The following is a 22,285-nucleotide window of genomic DNA, read 5'->3' as shown; positions in this document are numbered from 1 at the left end:
TTGTGGGGGGGAAAAAATCCTGCTGCTTTGGCATTGAGCCGTAGACTGAGGACTTATTTTAGGAGAAACGTGTTTTTGTGTGCAGCGTTGGAACTGTCTTTGTGTGCTCCCTCTCCGCCATCGAAGTCTCTGCGGGATTCGTGTTAAGAGGCTGGAGTATTCTGTCACAGGGTGTGGCCAGGTGCCAATCAGCTGCAGCTGAGGGGACACAGCACTCAGGGAAACAAGCAGGAAATATAACCAAAATAAGAGCGCTTACAGGAAATAAAGACAGACAGAGGAAAAACTCAAAACATAACTAAACTGTCAGTGACAAATCTGACAGAAGCCCCCCTTCCCACAACGGATACCAGACGTTCTAGAACCCCCCCCCCCTCCAAAAAAGAAAAGAAAACCGTCCAAAGTCACGGGAGGGTGGAGGGAGGACAAGGCGGTGGGCCGCCAGGCCAAGTGTCCCCGCAACTAGTGGGGAAGAGTCAGGTTGCGACGGCGAGTTGAACGCCGCCGCAATTTGCGAGGCGATCGCCCGTGAAACGACCACATCCGTGGCCGACAAGAGTATGGTGGCGCCCTCTGCTGGCCCACCGGAGAGGGTGGTGGCGACCCCTGCTGGCCCACCGGAGAGGATGGTGGCGACCCCTGCTGGTCCACCGGAGAGGATGGTGGCGACCCCTGCTGGTCCACCGGAGAGGATGGTGGCGACCCCTGCTGGCCCACCGGAGAGGATGGTGGCGACCCCTGCTGGCCCACCGGAGAGGATGGTGGCGACCCCTGCTGGTCCACCGGAGAGGTTGGTGGCGACCCCTGCTGGTCCACCGGAGAGGATGGTGGCGACCCCTGCTGGTCCACCGGAGAGGATGGTGGCGACCCCTGCTGGTCCACCGGAAAGGATGGTGGCGACCCCTGCTGGTCCACCGGAGAGGGTGGTGGCGACCCCTGCTGGTCCACCGGAGAGGGTGGTGGCGACCCCTGCTGGTCCACCGGAGAGGGTGGTGGTGACCCCTACTGGCCTACCGGAGAGGATGGTGGCGACCCCTGCTGGTCCACCGGAGAGGTTGGTGGCGACCCCTACTGGTCCACCGGAGAGGATGGTGGCGATCCCTGCTGGTCTACCGGAGAGGATGGTGGCGACCCCTGCTGGTCCACCGGAGAGGACGGTGGCGACCCCTGCTGGTACACCGGAGAGGACGGTGGCGACCCCTGCTGGTACGCCGGAGAGGACGGTGGCGACCCCTGCTGGTCCGCCGGAGAGTATGGTGGCGACCCCTGCTGGCCCACCGGAGAGGATGGTGGCGACCCCTGCTGGTCCACCGGAGAGGATGGTGGCGACCCCTGCTGGTCCACCGGAGAGGATGGTGGCGACCCCTGCTGGTCCACCGGCCCACCGGAGATGATGGCGCCATAGGTTGCAGACCCACCGGAGATGATGGCGCCGTAGGTTGCAGACCCACCGGAGATGATGGCGCCGTAGGTTGCAGACCCACCGGAGATGATGGTGGCGTCTGCCGACCCACCGGACTGCATGGTGGCGTCTGTTGCAGACCCACTTGTGTGAGGAGTAGCTGTGCCTCCTCAGCTGCACAGCTACTCATAGCCACCCCCCCCCCCCCTCAAGGGACGGATCCCAGACGTCCCCAGATAGGCCCACAGACGACAGGGGTGGGTGGGAGAGGGCTTGAAAAGCGACCGAACTTTTCTTTAATTTAGCCATTATCCCAAGAATCCTGTCAAGCCTCTCCGCCATCGAAGTCTCTGCGGGATTCGTGTTAGGAGGCTGGAGTATTCTGTCACAGGGTGTGGCCAGGTGCCAATCAGCCACAGCTGAGAGGACACAACACTCAGGGAGACAAGCAGGAAATAGAACCAAAATAAGAGCGCTTACAGGAAATAAAGACAGACAGAGGAAAAACTCAAAACATAACTAAACTGTCAGTGACAAACCTGACACTCCCATGTTGCTCTCTGTTTATGCGGCACACAAAATGAGGCCTAACAAAAGTAGAATGATTAAAATAGGTCTAATTGCAGACAATTATTCTGACTCAATTAAATATTTTTAAGTAGACTTTGTCCAAGGAGCAGGTAAATCTCAGTCTAGGTCAGGGGTCGGCAACCCAAAATGTTGAAAGAGTCATATTGGACCAAAAATACGAAAAAGTAATCTGTTTGGAGACGCAAAAAATTAAAAGACTTATATAAGTGATAAATAAATGAGTTGTACTTGTATAGCGCTTTTCTACCTTCAAGGTACTCAAAGCGCTTTGACACTACTTCCACATTTACCCATTCACACACACATTCACACACTGATGGAGGGAGCTGCCATGCAAGGCGCTAACCAGCACCCATCAGGAGCAAGGGTGAAGTGTCTTGCTCAGGACACAACGGACATGACGAGGTTGGTACTAGGTGGGGATTGAACCAGGGACCCTCGGGTTGCGCACGGCCACTCTCCCACTGCGCCACGCCGTCCCTTAATCCGCCGTCCGTTATAATGAAGGCAACACATGATGTACGTGGCTAATTAGCTATATTAGCCTACTATCAAAGTGACTTTAAAAATCTTATATAAGTGTTATAATGAAGAAAACACATTATGTAAGTGTCTATATTAGTTATATTAGCCTACTATCAAAATGACTATGTGTCGCAGGCTGACGCAAATCTTCGTTGACAGAAATGTTGAAATGTAATATTTATTCTATGCATTTTTACAACATTGGAAAACATTAGTAAAACTTCCCAGAGGGTGAGCTAACTCCTGGAAATGACTGTCTTAAAATGACCAAAGGTATAGATGTGTGTGTCCAAGTTAAAGGAAACGGCAGGCTGTCTTCTTCTAATGGATTTATTGCAGTTTTTGCAAGCTGGCTAATGTTTGCTGTGGTCTGGAACTACATGGCACACAAAAAACTATGAGAAATGCAGCCAATATTACATACAGATAATGTGTCATGAGACATAGAAAAATAAACTAAATACACAGAGGACATAAGTAAAGGAAATTAAATGAGCCTATACCTACAAACGAGGCATAATGATGCAATATGTATATACAGCTAGCCTAAATAGCATGTTAGCATTGATTAGCTTGCAGTCATGCACTGATCAAATATGTCTGATGAGCTAGCACTCCATAACAAGTCAATAACATCAACAAAGCTCACCTTTGTGCATTCACGCACAGCATAAAACGTTTGGTGGACAAAATTAGACAAAGAAGGCGTGGCATAATACACGTCTTTCTGTGGCAGCATCAGAGAAAGTTGTACATGTAAACAAACTGAGTCACAGTCCACACAACTACGGTGAGTTCAAAGACGGCTGAAATTAGTAGGACAACACATGGCTCGCCAAATACTCTCATCAGTGAAGCATAAACACAAACATATTAAACAGAGGGCTTTCTAACAATTAGGAAGGTTTGTGTCATCTTTGTCCTCCGACAGAAACCATATTACAACAAAAAACGTTTTTTTCACCCCATACATTTTGAAAAAGCTCCATAGAGCCACCAGGGCACCGCTCAAGAGTCATGCTGTGTTCAGAACTACGGTGTGCAGTAAAGTCAATGAAAGTAACCATTGAACCAAACTACTTCCATGTGCTCATTTGAAGGCCATAAAATGCGTCTAATATTTCTGAATTATCTTTTTCTTTATGATTGTTTTATCAACTCTTTAATTTCAAGGCCAACAATTACCTTTCACCCTTGTGCAACCTTAAGATTGACTATACACATTTACTTGTAAGGTCCAAAAGAGACGCGCTATTAAAAGTGTCATAAGTCAGCAATACATATTTTTACTTTTAATGCCTGAATTATTTTTAACAATTTCAGATATATATATATTGATATGAAGTTTTTATTTTTTATGTTTTAATGTTGTATCCATACATCCATCCATCCATCCATTTTCTACCGATTATCCCTTTCGAGGTTGCGGGGGGTGCTAAAGCCTATCTTTGTAAAAAAAAAAAAAAAAAAAAATTTTTTAAAAGCATATACATATAATGTGAAAATGCAAAATGTGCAAAATTTCTAAAACTAAAGCATAGTGAAATATTTTAAGTTGGCTAATTACAGCCTTGAACAGGTCAATAATTCACGACATGGATTTTGATACAGGAGAAAAAATATACAAAACCCAAAACCAGTGAAGTTGGCATGTTGTGTAAATGGTAAATAAAAACAGAATACAATGATTTGCAAATCCTTCTCAACCTATATTCAATTGAATAGACTGATAAGACAAGATACTTAACGTTCAAACTGGTAAACTTTGTTATTTTTTGCAAATATTACCTCATTTGGAATTTGATGCCTGCAACATGTTTCAAAAAAGCTGGCACAAGTGGCAAATAAGACTGAGAAAGTTGAGGACTGCTCATCAAACACTTATTTGGAACATCCCACAGGTGAACAGGCTAATTGGGAACAGGTGGGTGCCATGATTGGGTATAAAAGCAGCTTCCATGAAATGCTCAGTCATTCACAAACAAGGATGGGGCGAGGGTCACTACTTTGTCAACAAATGCGTGAGCAAATTGTCCAACAGTGTAAGAACAACATTTCTCAACGAGCTATTACAAGGAATTACTGTCCGTAATATCATCAAAATGTTCAGAGGATCTGGAAACCCACATTGAATGCCCGTGATCTTCAATCCCTCAGACGGTACTGCATCAAAACCCGACATCAGTCTGCAAAGGATATCGCCACATGGGCTGAGGAACACTTCAGAAAACCACTGTCAGTAACTACAGTTTGTCGTTACATCTGTAAGTGCAAGTTAAAACTCTACTACTGTATGCAAAGCGAAAGCCATTTATCAACAACACCCAGAAACGCTGCCGGCTTCGCTGGGCCCGAGCTCATCTAAGATGGACTGATGCAAAGTGTAGAAGTGTTCTGTGGTCTGATGAGTCCACATTTCAAATTGTTTTTGTTGTGGATGTCGTGTCCTCCGGACCAAAGAGGATAGAACCATCAGGACTGTTATAGGTGCAAAGTTGAAAAGCCAGCATCTGTGATGGTATGGGGGTGTATTAGTGCCCAAGACATGGGTAACTTACACATCTGTGAAGGCACCATTAATGCAGAAAGGTACATACAGGTTTTGGAGCAACATATGTTGCCATCCAAGCAACGCCTTTTTCATGGACGCCCCTGCTTATTTCAGCAAGACAATGCCAAGCCACGTGTTACAACAGCTTGGCTTCATAGTAAAAGAGTGCAGGTACTAGACTGGCCTGTCTGTAGTCCAGACCTGTCTCCCGTTGAAAATGTGTGGCGCATTATGAAGCGGAAAAATACAACAACGCAAAAACGGTAACGGTAAAAACTCCCCTGTGCCAACTTTTTTTGCAATGTGTCACTGCCATTAAATATAGGTTGAAAAGGTTTTTCAAAATTGTATTCTGTTTTTATTTACGATTTACACAACGTGCCAACTTCACTGGTTTTGGGTTTTGTATATGTACAGTTCCTACTGAGCTAGAATGAAAGCGAAATCGGGCAGGTTTTGGTTAAGTTTTTTAAGTTCACACATGTCTTTGTATATATTTATATATATACCATGTTATATATAACTGCCAAATTATTTTCATTCCATTTCAGCGGTTTATGGTCAGTTCATCAAAGCTCTGAGACTTGTGCTAATGGTTTTCTTGTGCTGTCTGTGGATTAACGGGCGCAATTACACCAACACATTATTTTCTTGTATTTTAATCATCAAGCATGCGATTCATCTAGTAGTAATAGTAATATACCAGGGTTACAGTCTGTTAACCAAAAAATAGCAGTTATAATGGGAGTCAATGAGGCCTAAAGAGTTCTTAGGAGAAAGTGCTTAAACGTTATATTTCTATTCTATTGTAACAATGTTGCCATCAAAAATACAACGCAATTTTATTTAAAACTAATTCAAAAACTGCTTAAAAACTCCCTGGTAAAATTTCAGACAGCTAACCTTCAAACTGAACAATTATATTACATAATGAATAATAATAATAATAGATTTTATTTGTAAAAATCACTTTAAATTGAATAAACAACCTCAAAGTGCTACAGTGTATTAAAAAATAAAAAATAAAAATAAATAAAAAATAAAAATAAAAAAAATCATAAAAAAATAAAAAATAAAAACACATGTCATGCCCATTTTGGGCCAGACTCATAACAAGAGTTAAATTAGTACTTTAGTTTAAAATACGAGTTTTGTGTTTGGAAAGAAACAATCTCAAGTGTTTACATAAAATACTGTTATTTCTTATAGCAAGTATATTTAAGTTTAACATTGTTGACCATTAATTACCATGTAATGAACTATTATAACCAAAGAGTATTTTTGATAACAAAAATATACTTTTCTATTTGCTATTATTTATCGAGTTAATCGTCCTAGGAATATATGTTTATTTGCCTAAAAAATCTATTTGAGCACATTCATTATCGTCTGTTTGGGCGATAGCGCAGCGCCCTCTAGCGTTACGAGTGGACTAATAACACCAACAGGACTGTGACGTAATCAGAATCACAAAGATGGCGGCGTTGGTCGGTAAGTAATGTTTTGGCAAAAACAATAGACTTTTGTCAACCTTATTTAGCGGTGTATGTGTTGCTTGGGATTTGTATGAAAAAACGAGCACATAAAAGAGCAAAGTAAGATGATTGGCTCCGGTTAGTATCCGGAGGAGTAGACACGCTGACCTTGCACTGTCTATGTTAGCATGGAAGCTAAACCGACGAACGTCATTGTGTAATGTGACAGTCATGTAATAAACAGACTAACGACACAAACAGACATAATAATACTAACTCCAAAAAACTGTGTATTCGTAACAGACTCAAATTAAGATTAAAAAATATATTTTTGCATGTGTTCAACGTGCTGACGCAGATTCATCCCCTCACAACCATTTGTTAGGCAAGCAAACTCTTAATTTGAAAATATGCCATTGTCAGAGAAACGGAACATTTCACAAGGATTCGTTCATATTATTCGACATAACGCAGCCTAATAACTGGTATTTTGATGAAATATCACCAATACTTTTAAAATACTTTTCAGTACCCTTACATGACTTAGTGTGTTTATTGCTTTTATTTTGTAGTGCCTCGCCTCGCCATGTTTGGCAACTTTTCCAAAAGGTAAGAACTTTACTTTTTTTTTTACCACCTCTGCTGTTACTCTTGCTAACATGTTGTATAATTCTTCCCATTTTAAATGCATATTCTGTTAAGACTAACTACCTTCAACTCAATTATCCATTTCTGTCATCACGACAGATTGTGATTACAGAGACTAACTACTTCAGAGACGTTTAGAACATACTTGCCAACCTTGAGACTTCAGAATTAGGGAGATATTCAAAAGGCCTGCTGGCGGGGTGTATATATATACAGTGCCCTCCAAAAGTATTGGAACAGTGAGGCCAGTTCCTTTATTTATGTTGTAGACTGAAAACATTTGGGTTTGACATCAAAATATGAAAATGAGACAAGAGATCAACATTTCAGCTTTTATTTCCAGGTATTTGCATCTGGATCTGATACACAACTTAGAAGATAGCATCATTTGTAATGGAACACAACATTTTTAGGTGAGCAAAAGTATTGGAACATATAAACTTAAAATAGATTAAAATGAATAAGACTTAATATTTAGTTACAAATCATTTGCTTTCAATAACTACATCAAGCCTGTGAGCCATTGACATCACCAAACGTTTGCATTCTTCTTTTGTGATGCTTTCACCGCAGCATCTTTTAGTTGTTGTTTGTTTTGGGGGGGTTACTCCCTTCAGTCTCCTCTTCAGCAGGTAGAATGCATGCTCTTTGGGGTTTAAGTCTGGAGACTGACTTGGCCAGTCTAAAACTTTCCACTTCTTGCCCCGATGAACTCCTTTGTTGTTTTGGTCTTTATCTTGCTGCACGATGAAGGATCTCCCAATCAGTTTGGTTGCATTTTTCTTTAAATTAGCAGACAAAATTTTCTGTAAACTTCTGAGTTCATTTTGCTGCTGCCATCATGTGTTACATCATCAATGAAGATGGCGTCCCAGAAGAAGCCATGCAAGCCCAAGCCATGACATTATGTTTCACAGATGAGCTTGTATGTTTGGGATCATGAGCAAATCCTTTCTTTCTCCAAACTTTCGCCTTTCCATCACTTTGAAAGAAGTTAATCTTTGTCTCATCAGTCCCATAAAACTTTTTCCCAGAATTTTTGAGGCTCATCTCTGTACCTTTTGGCAAATTCTAGCCTGGTCTTCGTGTTCTTCTTGCTAATGAGTGGTTTGCATCTTCTGGTGTAGCCTCTGTATTTCTGTTCATGAAGTCTTCTGCCAACATTAGATTGTGATACCTTCACTCCTGCCCTCTGGAAGTCGTTGCTGATGTCACTAACAGTTGTTCTTTATAGCTCTCACAATGTTTCTGTTTTCAACTCCTGATGTTTTCCTTGGTCTACCTGTTCCATGCCTGTTGCGTAGTACACCAGTGGTTTCTTTCTTCTTCAGGACATTCCAAATGGTTGTACTGGCTATGGCCAATGTTTGTGCAATGGCTCTGATTGATTGTCCGTCTTCTCTGATTCACAATTGCTTTTTTTTCACCCATAGACAACTCTGTGGTTTTCATGTTGGTTCCACCTCTAAATGCAGTCTGCACAGGCAAAACCTATCCTATCCAATCTGAAACTGAGCTCAGACATTCAGTGCTATTTATTGTTTGAATAATCAATGTAATTTGGAGACACCTGGGCAACAAAACACACCTGTCAGTCACATGTTCCAATACTTTTGCTCTCATGAAAATTGGGTAGGTTGAAACAAAAGATTTTCGAGAGGGGCACTGAAATTCGGGACTCTCCCGGGAAAATCGGGAGGGTTGGCAAGTATGGTTTAGAATATCCACGATAGTCTTTTATCATGTGCATTAAGTACAATGTAGCGTGTTTGGTCGATGGTCTGCCATCGCAACTACCGGTACAATTAATTAAATGTGTGTAACATTATGTACTTTAATCCTACAGACCTATCACAGTGTTCGTTGTTCAGCAGAAGAACCTGTACAATGGCGCTAAAAGCCAGGATTCCATCACAAGGTGAGATATTGTGCTCAAATGAGAAATACCATTTCTTACGAGACCAGTTGCAAGTAAATGGGACCCATTACCTCTCTGCTTGGCACTCAGCATCAAGGGTTGGAATTGGGGGTTAAATCACCAAAAATGATTCCCGGGCGCGGCCACCGCTGCTGCTCACTGCTCCCCTCACCTCCCAGCGGGTGATGAAGGGTGATGGGTCAAATGCAGAGAATAATTTCACCACACCTAGTGTGTGTGTGACAATCATTGGTACTTTAACTTTTTAAATGATATCTAGTCGAAGGGACTAGGGCAGTGGTTCTTAACCTGGGTTCGAGCGAACCCTAGGGGTTCAGTGAGTCGGCCTCAGGGGTTCGGCGGAGCCTCCGCCGCGGAGGTCAAGACACACCCGACTCATCGTGTAAATACAAACTTCTCCCTATCGGCGTATTATGGATACCCCCAAACAATAGTCCCTCTAATTTTCCATCTGATTTGCGGGTGTGTAATTTGTTGTGAGTTCATGCACTGTGTTGGTTTTGTTCTTTGAACAAGGTGATGTTCATGCACGGTTCATTTTGTGCACCAGTAAAAAAACAGATAACTTTGTCTTAAATTTGAAAAAAAATTAGTTTATTTTTCACGAAAAAGGGTTCGGGGAATGCCCATATGAAAGTGGTGGGGTTCGGTACCTCCAACAAGGTTAAGAACCACTGGACTAGGGTGTTCCGATCTATCAGCATCGGCTGATTTTCGTTAAAAAGTACATGATCGCTATTGCCAATTAATGCCTTTTAATGCCGATCACAAACAATGATCCCCTTTTTCTATTTATTTTTCTTCCCCCGGCTGACAAGCGGCTAGCAGCTAATTGTGTGTCTACATATAGTGTAGAGCCATTCCCCTAAGTTAATGATTAATCATCTCTATTACGGCAAATAAACTGCATTTCTTAGTATTTTGCGTATCTTAGTATTATCCCTGGAAGACAAGGCTAAACATGTTACACGCCGATTGCAAGCGCACAGCAGGCATGCTAATACCTAAGCTAACCGCTAAGTTAGCTTTAAACAACAGAAAAAAATGGGTGCTCAGTAAAGTTTAGGAAGTATATATGGAAGCACGTTACAGCAGAAAGTAAGTAATTGTTAACAGGTAATTAATAGGTAGATTATTAAGTCTAGACACAGGATATTATAACAAATGTTGGTGTGTCAACATGATCACAGTCAGTACACGGCACGTAAGAGTGCGGATCGATTCATAAACTGGTGGTAAATGATATATATACTAGAATGATTAGACTGATATTTAACTTTTGTCAAAATATAATTTTGTCGATTTTCTTAAGGTTTAAAAATTCAGGGAATATTTTAATTTTGAGGGCAAAAACTAAAGGATTTAAATGAGTAGTAGACAGTCGTTTTTGATTTGGTTTAGTTATTGTGTACTATTGACTTTGTTTGGCTCAAAAGAAGGAAATCATTTAAATATTATGTTGCTATTTTTCAACTGTCAATAGCACTCACCATAATTACATTGAAAAATTTGCAGTCAATACATGTGATCGATATCGGCTGATCTCATGGATAATCAAAATCGGCAGCATAAAAGCGTGATCAGAACATCCCTAGACTCTATACTTTGTTGTAGAACTGAACAGTAATTTCCTCACTGATGCTGCATCATCAGTGTGGGCAAGAGCTGTTTTCTTTGCACATACTGTACATTACATACTGTAAATGCAGTCCAAATTTTGAAACATTTTGCACACAGTGAGTGAAGTTTGTCACCCTGATCCCTTTGCAGTGCGGTTCCTGTCAGAGAGAAAAGCACGGCGGTGGCAGCTGCTAAACCAACAGCTGTTGCCAGCAGCAAGGGCGAGTATGTCATCACCAAGCTGGATGATCTGGTTAACTGGGCACGCAGGGTGAGTAGTCTTCAACGCCACCTACAGTCAAACATGCGGTCTGATGGGACTGACATAGCAGCTATCAAAAACATTCACGCAAACTGCAATCTTATGCCTGACATACCTTTAAAGGCCACAATTATGTGTGCACAAGATATCAAGAGTTGCGTCAAATATTTCAATAAAAATGCTGTTTGCTGCTGTTGTGCTGTCCAGTCATACACCCTATTTATTTTTGTATAGCTATTACAGATGGTGGAGTGGTTCAAATATTGTTGTTTTCCATACCAGGGTACTATCATGTATCAGTTCTGTTTACTTTCACAATTGTATATGCGTTTTAATTGTTGTGTTGTCGAAATATATTGAGTATATTAACAATTCTAAATTACTGTATTTTGCTTAAACAAGTGTACATACTAAATATGGTTGTACGATGTACAATATAAATAATAATTTAAGCAATTGAAAACTCGTACAAATACAATGCTAAAAAAAAGGAAAAACAAAAAAGATTAAAGCAACCATATCAATAATAATCATAATATCAACAATAGGTCCTTCTGTCCCATTGCAGAAGGCCTTTGACAATGGGCCAGGCGGGCCCTAATAATAGCTGTTTAATGCTTTTAATCTTAAAATTGATTCTTTAAGAAACAGTTTTCTTAAAAATTGCTTCTCGAAAATGTTTTGTTTTTAGAAACGGCATAAAATAAAATCGCAATTTGGATGTGAATCGATTTTTTTGAGCACCACTTGAATGTAAACAAGAGTTGGCATATCAGTACACATATTATGAAAAAATAGATTATTTCAAACATTTTCTTATAAAAAGGTTTTCATGAAAATTGCTTCTCGAAAATTATGATTAGATTTAGAATCGGAATAAAATAACATCGCGATTTGAATGTGAATCTATTTTTTGGGGCACCCCTGGAATGTAAACAGGAGTTGTGACAATACCAAGTATAGTATCAGTATATGGTCGATACTACAGTGATCAGATCGATATTTATTATTATCACAAAATAATTTTTTTTTTGTTATTGTTTACAATCTCAGGAAATAAGTCCCTAGACACAGACAGACTTTAATAGTAGTTTTTGCTTATGTTTAGTTATATATAGTATTGCCTTTATTTTGCTCAAAATATTGTATGTAGTAAAAATAAACAAGGAAATCATTTGAATAATTGATATTGTTACACACCATTCTGTGTTTTAGTGTGATTATACTTGTGTTAAAAATGTATTCATTCAATGATCTTGAAATCATGATCATTGGTATGACCGATGCTGCTCCTGTAACTAGTTGGTTGATCAACACCCAAATTTATAGTATCGTTCAAAGTAAAGTATTGAAACAACAGAAAAACAAGTGCTTATTACATTTTAATTAGCAAGTAGATTGATATTAGTTTTGACAAAACAATACAACTGCATAATATGCTTCTGCATACATCAGCAGTCGAATTAGGAGCCTTTATAACCAGTTTTCAAATAGTTATATTACCATTTATATGCCAAATGATATATTGTGATATTTCTTACCATCGCAGGAGGCTGCAAAAAATATCGCAATATAGATTTTAGGCCATATTGTCCATAGCTAATACTAAAAGAGAAGAATTTAAATATTTTGTTTTTTACAGGGCTATAGTAGTGGGATTGATAATAGTATCTGTGATACTGGCCGTGTATTTACTGTAGTTAGTACTAGACAGGGATGCCAAATTTACAACAACTCACAATTCGATTCCTGGGGTAACGAGTTGATTCAGAATCGATTCTCGATTCAATGCGAATATTGATTCAAACCAATTCTCGCAATATATTATTAGGTATGATAATAAAACCTTTTCAAAACAAATTTCAGGTTACAAAAGCTCCTCTTGGCCGTTGATGTATGATGTATATGCGCAGTAAGCAAGCGCACAGATGACCTTTGTAATCCATCCATCCATCCATTTTTCTACCGCTTGTCCCTATTGGGGTGGCGGGGGGTGCTGAAGCCTATCCCAGCTGCATTCGAGCGGAAGGCGGGGTACCCCTGGACAAGTCGCCACCTCATCGCAGGGCCAACACAGATAAACAGACAACATTCACACTCACATTCACACACTAGGGCCAATTTAGTGTTGCCAATCAACCTATCCCCAGGTACATGGCTTCCATTTTTTAAAATTTTGAATCAATTGAGAATTGGAATAAATAAGAATCACAATTTGGATGTGATTTAAAAAAAACATTTTTTTAACACCCCTAGTATCGAATCAACCTTAGATAGTGGAAAAATATTAGGAACACTTCTCGGTACTACGCAGTGCAGTTCTACACCACAGTAGCGCTTATTGTTATATATTAGTAACTCCCTGATTGTGATACTCGTAGATAAGCATTATTATCTTTTCTAAAGACAGAATAAATAATTAATCAAGAGATTTCTGGCACGTTTGTATTGGAATAACCATCAGGGCAGGTTGCAGTAGAGTGCTATCTTGGTGAATAATTTTGTAATTGACTCTATAACACAGGCTACATATCAGGGGTGTCCAAACTACGGCCCATGGGCCAATTGTGGCCCGCCGGCGTGAGCCGGCATGAGTTCAACAAGCAATCTGGCAGGGCAGAATGTTTACATATTGAATTTGTATATTTGGCGGTTTGATAGGTGCTTGTTTGTCGGCAGCTTATGGACAACGTGAGTGACTCATGCCAGTGACCATGAAGTGTACTTTCTACAGCCTATTCACATGCACAGCATAGACTGATATAAACCAATTCAAACAACCTTCCCTTGTCATGGCGCAGGAAAAACATTTTTCTATTCAGTACAAAAAGTCAATGAACATGTCACCCATAACACAACCTGCTCACCAAACTTTGTGGGTATTGTAAAACTCTCTCCACACTTATCCATGTTTGGTTTTTAGCTGCTTGATATTTCTGATTGATTACAAAGCTTTAAGGTGGTCGTCACAGATGCAAACAAGGTAGAAGTAGAACTTTCACATACTCTTATTGTTCAATTCTAATAATCATTAAATTGAGGTGGTGACTTGTCCAGGGTGTACCCCGCCTTCCACCCGAATGCAGCTGAGATAGGCTCCAGCACCCCCGCGACCCCGAACGGGACAAGCGGTAAAAAATGGATGGATGGATGGATTAAATATATAACCATTAAATATATATATATATATATATATATATATATATATATATATATATATATATATATATATATATATATATACCGGTATATATATATATACATATACATCCGGTCTAACCAACAAAACAATGAAAAATTGTCTTACAATACGATTATGCTATTCTGTTATTCCGTGTTAGTCTGTGATATTTCTGCCTAAATAAATGTTTTCTGGCAGATTGAAATTGAGTGTATTGTAATGGCAGCGGCAATATGGCGGAGGAAGACTGTCTTTGAACAATCTTGTCTTCTTTGCTACCACTGAGACTAGGTTTAATACTGCAGGCATGCCTGCCACTGCCCTCTGCAGCCCACATTAGGTAATTACAGTTCACTACACAGTTTTACCACTGCTATGGTATATTTTTTATAACCTGTTCTGATAGATAGTCTGCAATTACAGAATGTTTACCGGCCGAATATTTCATTTTATTAATAAGTAGATAGAGAAGGCTGAAACATTGTTACGCAGAGATATGAATAAGTAGATAGAGAAGGCTGAAACATTGTTACGCAGAGATATGAATGCCATTAACTTGTACAACATGTGAAGTACAGAATATCAGAAACATTTATTCAGGTAGAACATCTTTGACAATCAAAGCATGATTGAAACAATCCACATTTTGTGTGATTCATGCGTGGAAGTGTCGCTCCTCTCCTTTAAATGCAAGCAAGTGCTCCTAAAGCAGGAATACAAGTTCAGTATACCCACAAAATACAAAATCTGGCAAGATTGGTGTCTTGCAGGTGTTTTTGTATTCTTTTTAAAAGCGTGTTCATATCCTTATTGTGTTGAGCTGTTTCAAAAAGCGTAATGTTTAAAAACATTTCATCAAAGCAAATTAATTGTCCAGTCATGGTATTAAAAACGTAAAAATTATCTGTCTAGGGTACATCTTTCTGCGAATTGCGATTATTTTGAGTTAGCTATAAACAAAATGAGATTAATCGCAGTTAAATATTTTAATAGTTTGACTTAGCCCCCCAGTCAAAAAGTTTGGACATCCCTGCTCTATATGTCTAGTAGTCACGATCAAACTAACTATCAGAGCTGCTGTGTCTATTCCTCAGAGCTCCCTTTGGCCTATGACCTTTGGCTTGGCGTGCTGTGCGGTGGAGATGATGCACATGGCTGCGCCCCGTTACGACATGGACCGTTTCGGCGTGGTCTTCAGAGCCAGTCCCCGACAGTCAGACGTCATGATCGTGGCCGGAACACTGACCAACAAAATGGCTCCAGCTCTGCGAAAGGTTAACGTGACTTTTTCTTTCTGCAGGACAGGAAACAAACTTACATGCTTCAATAACACTGCTTCTTTCCAACAGGTGTATGACCAGATGCCTGAGCCGAGATACGTCATTTCCATGGGAAGGTAAGATGACGACTAAAAGGGGAACTGCACTTTTTTTTTTGAATTATGCCTATCGTTTAGAGACAAAGATACAAATGTTTTTTTTTCTTTGGCATTCTAACATATAAAAATCGTCTCGTTTTCGGTGGCTAGCAATGCAGCCAACAGGAGCAATCAATTCTTTCTCTAAATCACTTTCAAAATGCATTCAAAAACCGTCAACTATACTTCACTTACGTTACGTAACCTGTATAATAATCAAACTGTAGCAACATTGTTATTTTAAGAGCGAACACTGTGGAACTCTTTTTCTATTGTAGTAACACATTGACGTTCTACGGTATTCGCCGTAAAAGCTAACTACAGCAAGAGATAAGCTAGCTTCTCCACCAACACGAAAAGCGTTTGAGTTTATAATGCACAACACTGCGATACGACACCAATCTGTTATGACTGAAAAACATGAACAATCATATTACGGTATCTGTATTAGCCCACATTTCATGTTTGCTTTGTACACAGCTAGCCAGACAGTATATGAACTATAGTTGTAATAAGACGCATGATGTACTCACTCAAAGGACATTTGTACATCTGGTCCAGCTGGCCGGGGACATTTCCTGTCGGTTTTGGGGAAGCATGCCATTTATGTCGAAGTAGCTTGTCTCCAAATTCCACTTATGCAGCTTCGAATCGATTTCACTTCACTCTCCCGGCTTTTGTCTGCTCCAACGTCTCACCCTCTTCTACGTGCTCGCTTCTAGAAGCAGTAGTTCATCCTCAGTATATTCAGATTATAAAAGATAAGTTTGTAAGTCCTTATTTGTCCAAAAATAGTCGTCTTTGTTGTCTGTTTACCAAGTCTGCCATGATTAGAAAACACACTGGTGTTTGATTCCGGAAGTAGGGACACAAGTTGTTGCCAGAAGTCGGACGTGTGCTGCTATGGAAACGGAAATAAATGCACGGAGTGACGGAAGAAATAAATACCGGAAATTATTAAAATTAGAGATGTCCGATAATGGCTTTTTTGCCGATATCTGATATTCCGATATTGTCCAACTCTTAAATACCGATTCCGTTATCAACCGATACCGATATATACAGTCGTGGAATTAACACATTATTATGCCTAATTTTGTTGTGATGCCCCGCTGGATGCATTAAACAATGTAACAAGGTTTTCCAAAATAAATCAACTCAAGTTATGGAAAAAAATGCAAACATGGCACTGCCATATTTATTATTGAAGTCACAAAGTGCATTACTTTTTTCAACATGCCTCAAAACAGCAGCTTGGGATTTGGGACATGCTCTCCCTGAGAGAGCATGAGGAGGTTGAGGTGGGCGGGGTTAGGAGGTAGCGGGGGGTGTATATTGTAGCGTCCTGGAAGAGTTAGTGCTGCAAGGGGTTCTGGGTATTTGTTCTGTTGTGTTTATGTTGTGTTACGGTGCGGATGTTCTCCCGAAATGTGTTTGTCATTCTTGTTTGGTGTGGGTTCACAGTGTGGCGCATATTTGTAACAGTGTTAAAGTTGTTTATACGGCCACCCTCAGTGTGACCTGTATGGCTGTTGACCAACAATGCCTTGCATTCACTTGTGTGTGAAAAGCCTTAGGTATTATGTGATTGGACCGGCACGCAAAGGCAGTGCCTTTAAGGTTTATTGGCACTCTGTACTTCTCCCTACGTCCGTGTACCACTACGTACAGCGGCGTTTTAAAAAGTCATAAATTTTACTTTTTGAAAACTATACCGATAATTTCCTATATTACATTTTAAAGCATTTATCGGCCGATAGTATCGGCAGCCCGATATTATCGGACATCTCTAATTAAAATGATCAAAATACGGTAAATATTGAACATATTGCATATTGTGATGAATGTGTCTGTTACTACATTATACATAGACTTTCAGTGTGTATACAAAACATTGATGGAGGGTTTTGAAGTTGTCTTAGAGGGATTTGAAGGCTACAACAGTGACTCCCATTAGCCGCATCTTCCAAGCGTTTTTTATCATCTTTAAAGGCCTAAAAAAAAGACGTGTGTTCTTGTCTCTCATAAAGATTGTGAATGATAGACAAAATTCCAAAAAAAGTGCAATTTCCTTTAAAGACTTTGTTCCAACTTGTTGTTTTGATAAAAAAAATTGAGCCATGCTTGTCTTCACTTTGCTCGTCCAGCTGTGCCAATGGAGGAGGCTACTATCATTACTCTTACGCTGTCGTCAGAGGCTGTGACCGGATTGTACCAGTGGACATTTATGTACCAGGTATGACAATCAACGATGACAATGGATGAATGTGTTACTTTATTGTTAGGGATGGGCAATATGGCCTAAAATCTATATATATATATGCAGTCTCCTGCGATAACAATATTCAGTATATCAAAACATATTATTTGGCATATAGAACTATTTCAAAACCGGTTACAAAGGCTCCAAGTTTAGCTGCTGACGTATGCGGTAACATAGTGCGTCGTTTCCAGTTGTATTATTTTCTTTTAAATTATTATTAATCTACTTGCTAATTTACCCTTAATATTTGGTTACTTTCTGTAGTAACATGGTTCTATCTACACTTCTGTTAAAATGTAATAAGCACTTATTCTTCTGTTGTTTAGATACTTTACATTAGTTCTAGGCGATACTACAAATGTGGGTATTGACCCTATACTAAGTAGTTAACGGGGGAGTAAATTAAAATTTTCAAGATCATTGAATGATTACATTTTTGATTGCGATTATAATCAGACAAAAACACAGGATGGCAGTTTAACAATATCAATTAGATATTTAAAATACTATTTGCTCTGATTTAAATCCTTTGTTTTTTGCCCATAAAATGCTCTTGTGTCCAGGGACTTATTTCCCAAGTTTGTAAACAATAACAAAAACGACAAGATTTTTTAAATAATGAAAAACATTGATTTGATAACTGTAGTATCGACCATATATTGATATTATAGTACCGTATTTTCCGCACTATAAGGCGCACCGGATTATAAGGCGCACCTTCAATGAATGGCATATTTTAAAACTTTGTTCATATATAAGGCGCACCGCATTATAAGGCGCATAGAATAGACGCTACAGTAGAGGCTGGGGTTACGTTATGCATCCATTAGATGGAGCTGCGCTAAAGGGAATGTCAACAAAACAGTCAGATAGGTCAGTCAAACTTTATTAATAGATTAAAAACCAGCGTTCTGACAACTCTGTTCACTCCCAAAATGAATAAACAGCTGTTTTGTTATTTTCCCCGAGGTAAAGTCAGTGACGTGGTGTTTTGTTTATCTTTTAACAACAGCAAGGTATAACATGTAGTGCAACATTTATATCACATAGTGGAGGGGAACTTTTCCCTGATTCAATAAACAGGTAAAAAACAGTGATACTGTTACGGTAAATCAAACGTTAGTGCAATCACAATATAGTAACACTTGGAATAGTGCAGAGCAATAACAATATATCAATAACTCAACGTTGCTCAAACGTTAATGTCACACAACACAACACACAAAATAAACATGTTAAGCTCACTTTATGAAGTTTTTCCTCATCCACGAATCCCTCGAATTCTTCTTCTTCAGTGTCCGAATTAAACAATTGGGCGGATACGGCCTCCAACATGCCCGGCTCCGTCTCGTCGAAGTCGTCATTAATCGAGTCAGTGTCGCTGCTGCTCTATTCCCGTGTTCTACTGCGTGACTGATCGTCTTAAGTTTAAACTTTGCGTCGTAAGCGTGTCTCTTCATAGGAGCCATTTTGGGGTCTTTACATAAACAAACAAATGGAAATGAAACGGCACGCCTCGCGCAGTCATATATCCCAGCATGTACCGCGCGCTTCTTCTTCTACGGGGGAAAATGAAGACGGGGGGAAAATGAAGTCGGCGGCTGCTTACCGTAGTTGCGATTGATTGATTGATTGAAACTTTTACCTGTTGAAGGCTCAATATTGGTCCGTATATAAGGCGCACCGGATTAAAGGGCGCACTGTCAGCTTTTGACAAAATAGGAGGTTTTTAAGTGCGCCTTATAGTGCGGAAAATACGGTAGTTATCGTTACCGTTGACATTTGGATTGATCACCTTTGTTTACGGTCAAAAGTTTGCAATTAGCGGTTAGAATAGAATAGAATAGGATATATCTTTATTGTCATTGTACATTGTACAACGAAATTGTAAGCCAAACTAATGAATTTAGTGCAAATTCATAATAACACATAAGAACATAGATACAAATACATAAAAATACCAGACACACAGCTCACATGCACAGTCATTTTATTCTTAAGGTTCAACGACACTATTGCTCTTGGTTAAAAAGAGTTCTTAAATCTGTTTGTCCGGCATTTCATTGTCCTGTATCTCCTGCCCGAGGGCAGCAGTTCAAAAAGTTTATGTCCAGGGTGAGATGGCTCCCTTATGATGTTTTGGGCCTTTTTGAGGCACCTGGCACTGTACAGTTCATCTAGGGAGGGGAGAGAGCAGCCAGTGATCTTCATAGCATTTTTTATCATCCTACAGTGTGTAGTATGGTTAGCTATTCCGTGTCTTCCAGTGGTAATGATACTTGTAAGAAACATATTTATTTGCTGCCATAGAGTCAAGGATTGATGATATAGAAGTGGCTTTCCACGGTGGAGGGACATTAGCGAAAAGGCTACATTGCGTTGAGGACGCATTAGATGGCTTGGCGCTGGCGGGACGCAGCGAGAATGCGTCATCAACATGCATTAAAAGCTCTATTGTCTGGCAAATATTTATAATATCGTACCAACCCTATTTATAGTATGACATCGATACCTATGAGTACAGTTAAGGCCCGCTGCTTTTGCACACTGCATAACACTCATCATGTGTTTGAAGAGAAGTGTTGCAATTTAATCACACTGAGTGCTACCCCCTTTGAAGCACAAAAAATTATGTATTCCAGGAAGCCGGCAGCGAAACAATGACTTTTTTCCCCCCTTTACGTGTACAGGCTGCCCCCCAACAGCAGAAGCCCTCCTCTACGGAACTTTGCAGCTGCAGAGGAAGATCAAGCGTGAGAAGAAGTTGTCAATCTGGTATAGGAAGTGATTGGGGCATTATATGTATGAGTGTGTAAGTGTTTTATTTCTGCTTTAACTTGGGACCGCCGACATGTAGAGTTGCGAAGACATCACCTAAGTAAAGTCAATGTTATTTAAAATGAGCTTTACTGATGCTTGTTTTGATCTTCAACTTTGTCTATGAATAAATAAGTAAAAGAAACATTAGATACAGGCTACTAGGGCAGCATTTTCTTGGATGGGGGGGGAACAATAGGTTCACTTTGTCTCAAAGCACATAACCACGCACGGTGCGTTCAAGGACAGTCGAAAACATTGCGAAATCCTTCCGCTTGACGAGATACAGACGATGGTTTGCCATTGTGTCCTTAGGCAAGGCACTTCACGCTTGCTCCCAGGGCAAGTCAAAATGGTGTATGGAAGAAAGTGAATGAATGTTTGGTGGCGCAAATTGGTCAGTCAACCGCAGGGAAGCTGTGGCTACAATTGTAGCTTACCACCATCAACGTGTGAATGACTGATGGCTTCTCACTTCTCTGTGAAGCACTTTGAGTGTCTAGAAAAGCGCTTTATAAATCTAATCCATTATTATTATTATATGTTGACCTATGTGGGGAATAAGTGTGCCATAAGTGTCCGAAGTGCGGCCAGCAGCCCAAGTTTTGTTGGCCCGCGATATATTGTCAGGAAGAAAAACAACAGTAAAAATTTAAGAAAAAAAGAACAAAAAACAGAATGTAAAGAGAAAAAAAATTATATTGATTAATTTAATAATATATTTTGTCACCTATAGCACAAACCTGTTTTGTCTTTATATATATATCTGTTTTTAGAATTTTTTTTTACAAAATGTAATAAAAAAAAAAAGAAAGACTCCTGGGGGAAAAGGTTTGGGTACCCGTGATCTAAAATATTAGAAACTCATAAATAAAAAAGATATAAACAAAGTTAATTAAAAAAATACTATTAACTAATGAATGAATTAATTTGGAAAATTACAACACATGAACTGTTAAATATACAACTGAACATTAATATTTTCCGTACAGGAATAATTTTTGACACACTCGGTCATGCAGTGACACAATTGTAATTGAATTATTATATTCATACCGGAGAGGCCTGCAACATATTTTCAGAAGCTTCTCTGCCCGTAAAAACAGTAAAAATGGAAGAAAAAAGAGCAAAAAGATGTAATGTAACAAGAAAAAAATACATTCCGATACTGCACTAATTATAATAAAAATGTGTCACCTATAACACAAAGTTTGTCTTTAAATATATATAATATCTGTTTTTTTAGCATTTCTTTTCCTTTTTTTGTCTTTTTATTTACAAAATAACATATCAAAATGGCCCCTGTATACTTTGATTTTTTAAGTATGCATGCCTTGGTGGAACATCAAAATATTCAAACATCTATACATACGTACTGTACTATCTTTTACCATGATGTGAAGACTGTGATGTCATCTCAAAGCTCAGCCACCGGGTGGCGCCTGTGTCACATTAAACCTTCACATATGTTGCGAACTAACTATTCCTACTAATCAGCTTTATTTAGTTTGCATCAGCTGTTTCCTTCTAAATACGTTTTGAAACAGGTCTCGTTCAAATTTTCAGTTAATTTAGCCATTTTTATGCTTAAAAA

The 22,285-nt window shown here is 39.6% G+C and overlaps 1 protein-coding gene across 1 annotated transcript; it reads left to right on the top strand.

Moving 5' to 3' along the window:
* Positions 1 to 6,482: 6,482 nt before the first annotated feature.
* Positions 6,483 to 20,841, top strand: ndufs7 (NADH:ubiquinone oxidoreductase core subunit S7). The gene is made up of 8 exons (XM_061975915.1): positions 6,483 to 6,560; positions 7,117 to 7,153; positions 9,039 to 9,110; positions 10,902 to 11,022; positions 15,289 to 15,468; positions 15,544 to 15,590; positions 17,759 to 17,847; positions 20,565 to 20,841. The coding sequence occupies exons 1-8, from the start codon at positions 6,545 to 6,547 to the stop codon at positions 20,660 to 20,662; spliced, it is 660 nt and encodes a 219-aa protein (XP_061831899.1). The 5' UTR covers positions 6,483 to 6,544; the 3' UTR covers positions 20,663 to 20,841.
* The last annotated feature ends 1,444 nt before the right edge of the window (positions 20,842 to 22,285 follow it).

The sequence above is a fragment of the Nerophis lumbriciformis genome, linkage group LG14 (assembly GCF_033978685.3).
Source record: "Nerophis lumbriciformis linkage group LG14, RoL_Nlum_v2.1, whole genome shotgun sequence".
Lineage (NCBI taxonomy): Eukaryota > Metazoa > Chordata > Actinopteri > Syngnathiformes > Syngnathidae > Nerophis > Nerophis lumbriciformis.
The sequence above is the reverse complement of the archived record's forward strand: the minus strand, read 5'-3'. Positions and strand labels throughout refer to the sequence as shown.

Coding starts and splice junctions, on each gene's coding strand:
- ndufs7 (XM_061975915.1), top strand. Junction 11,023..15,288: donor TGGTTAACTGGGCACGCAGG/GTGAGTAGTCTT, acceptor TCTATTCCTCAG/AGCTCCCTTTGGCCTATGAC. Junction 15,591..17,758: donor TACGTCATTTCCATGGGAAG/GTAAGATGACGA, acceptor TTGCTCGTCCAG/CTGTGCCAATGGAGGAGGCT.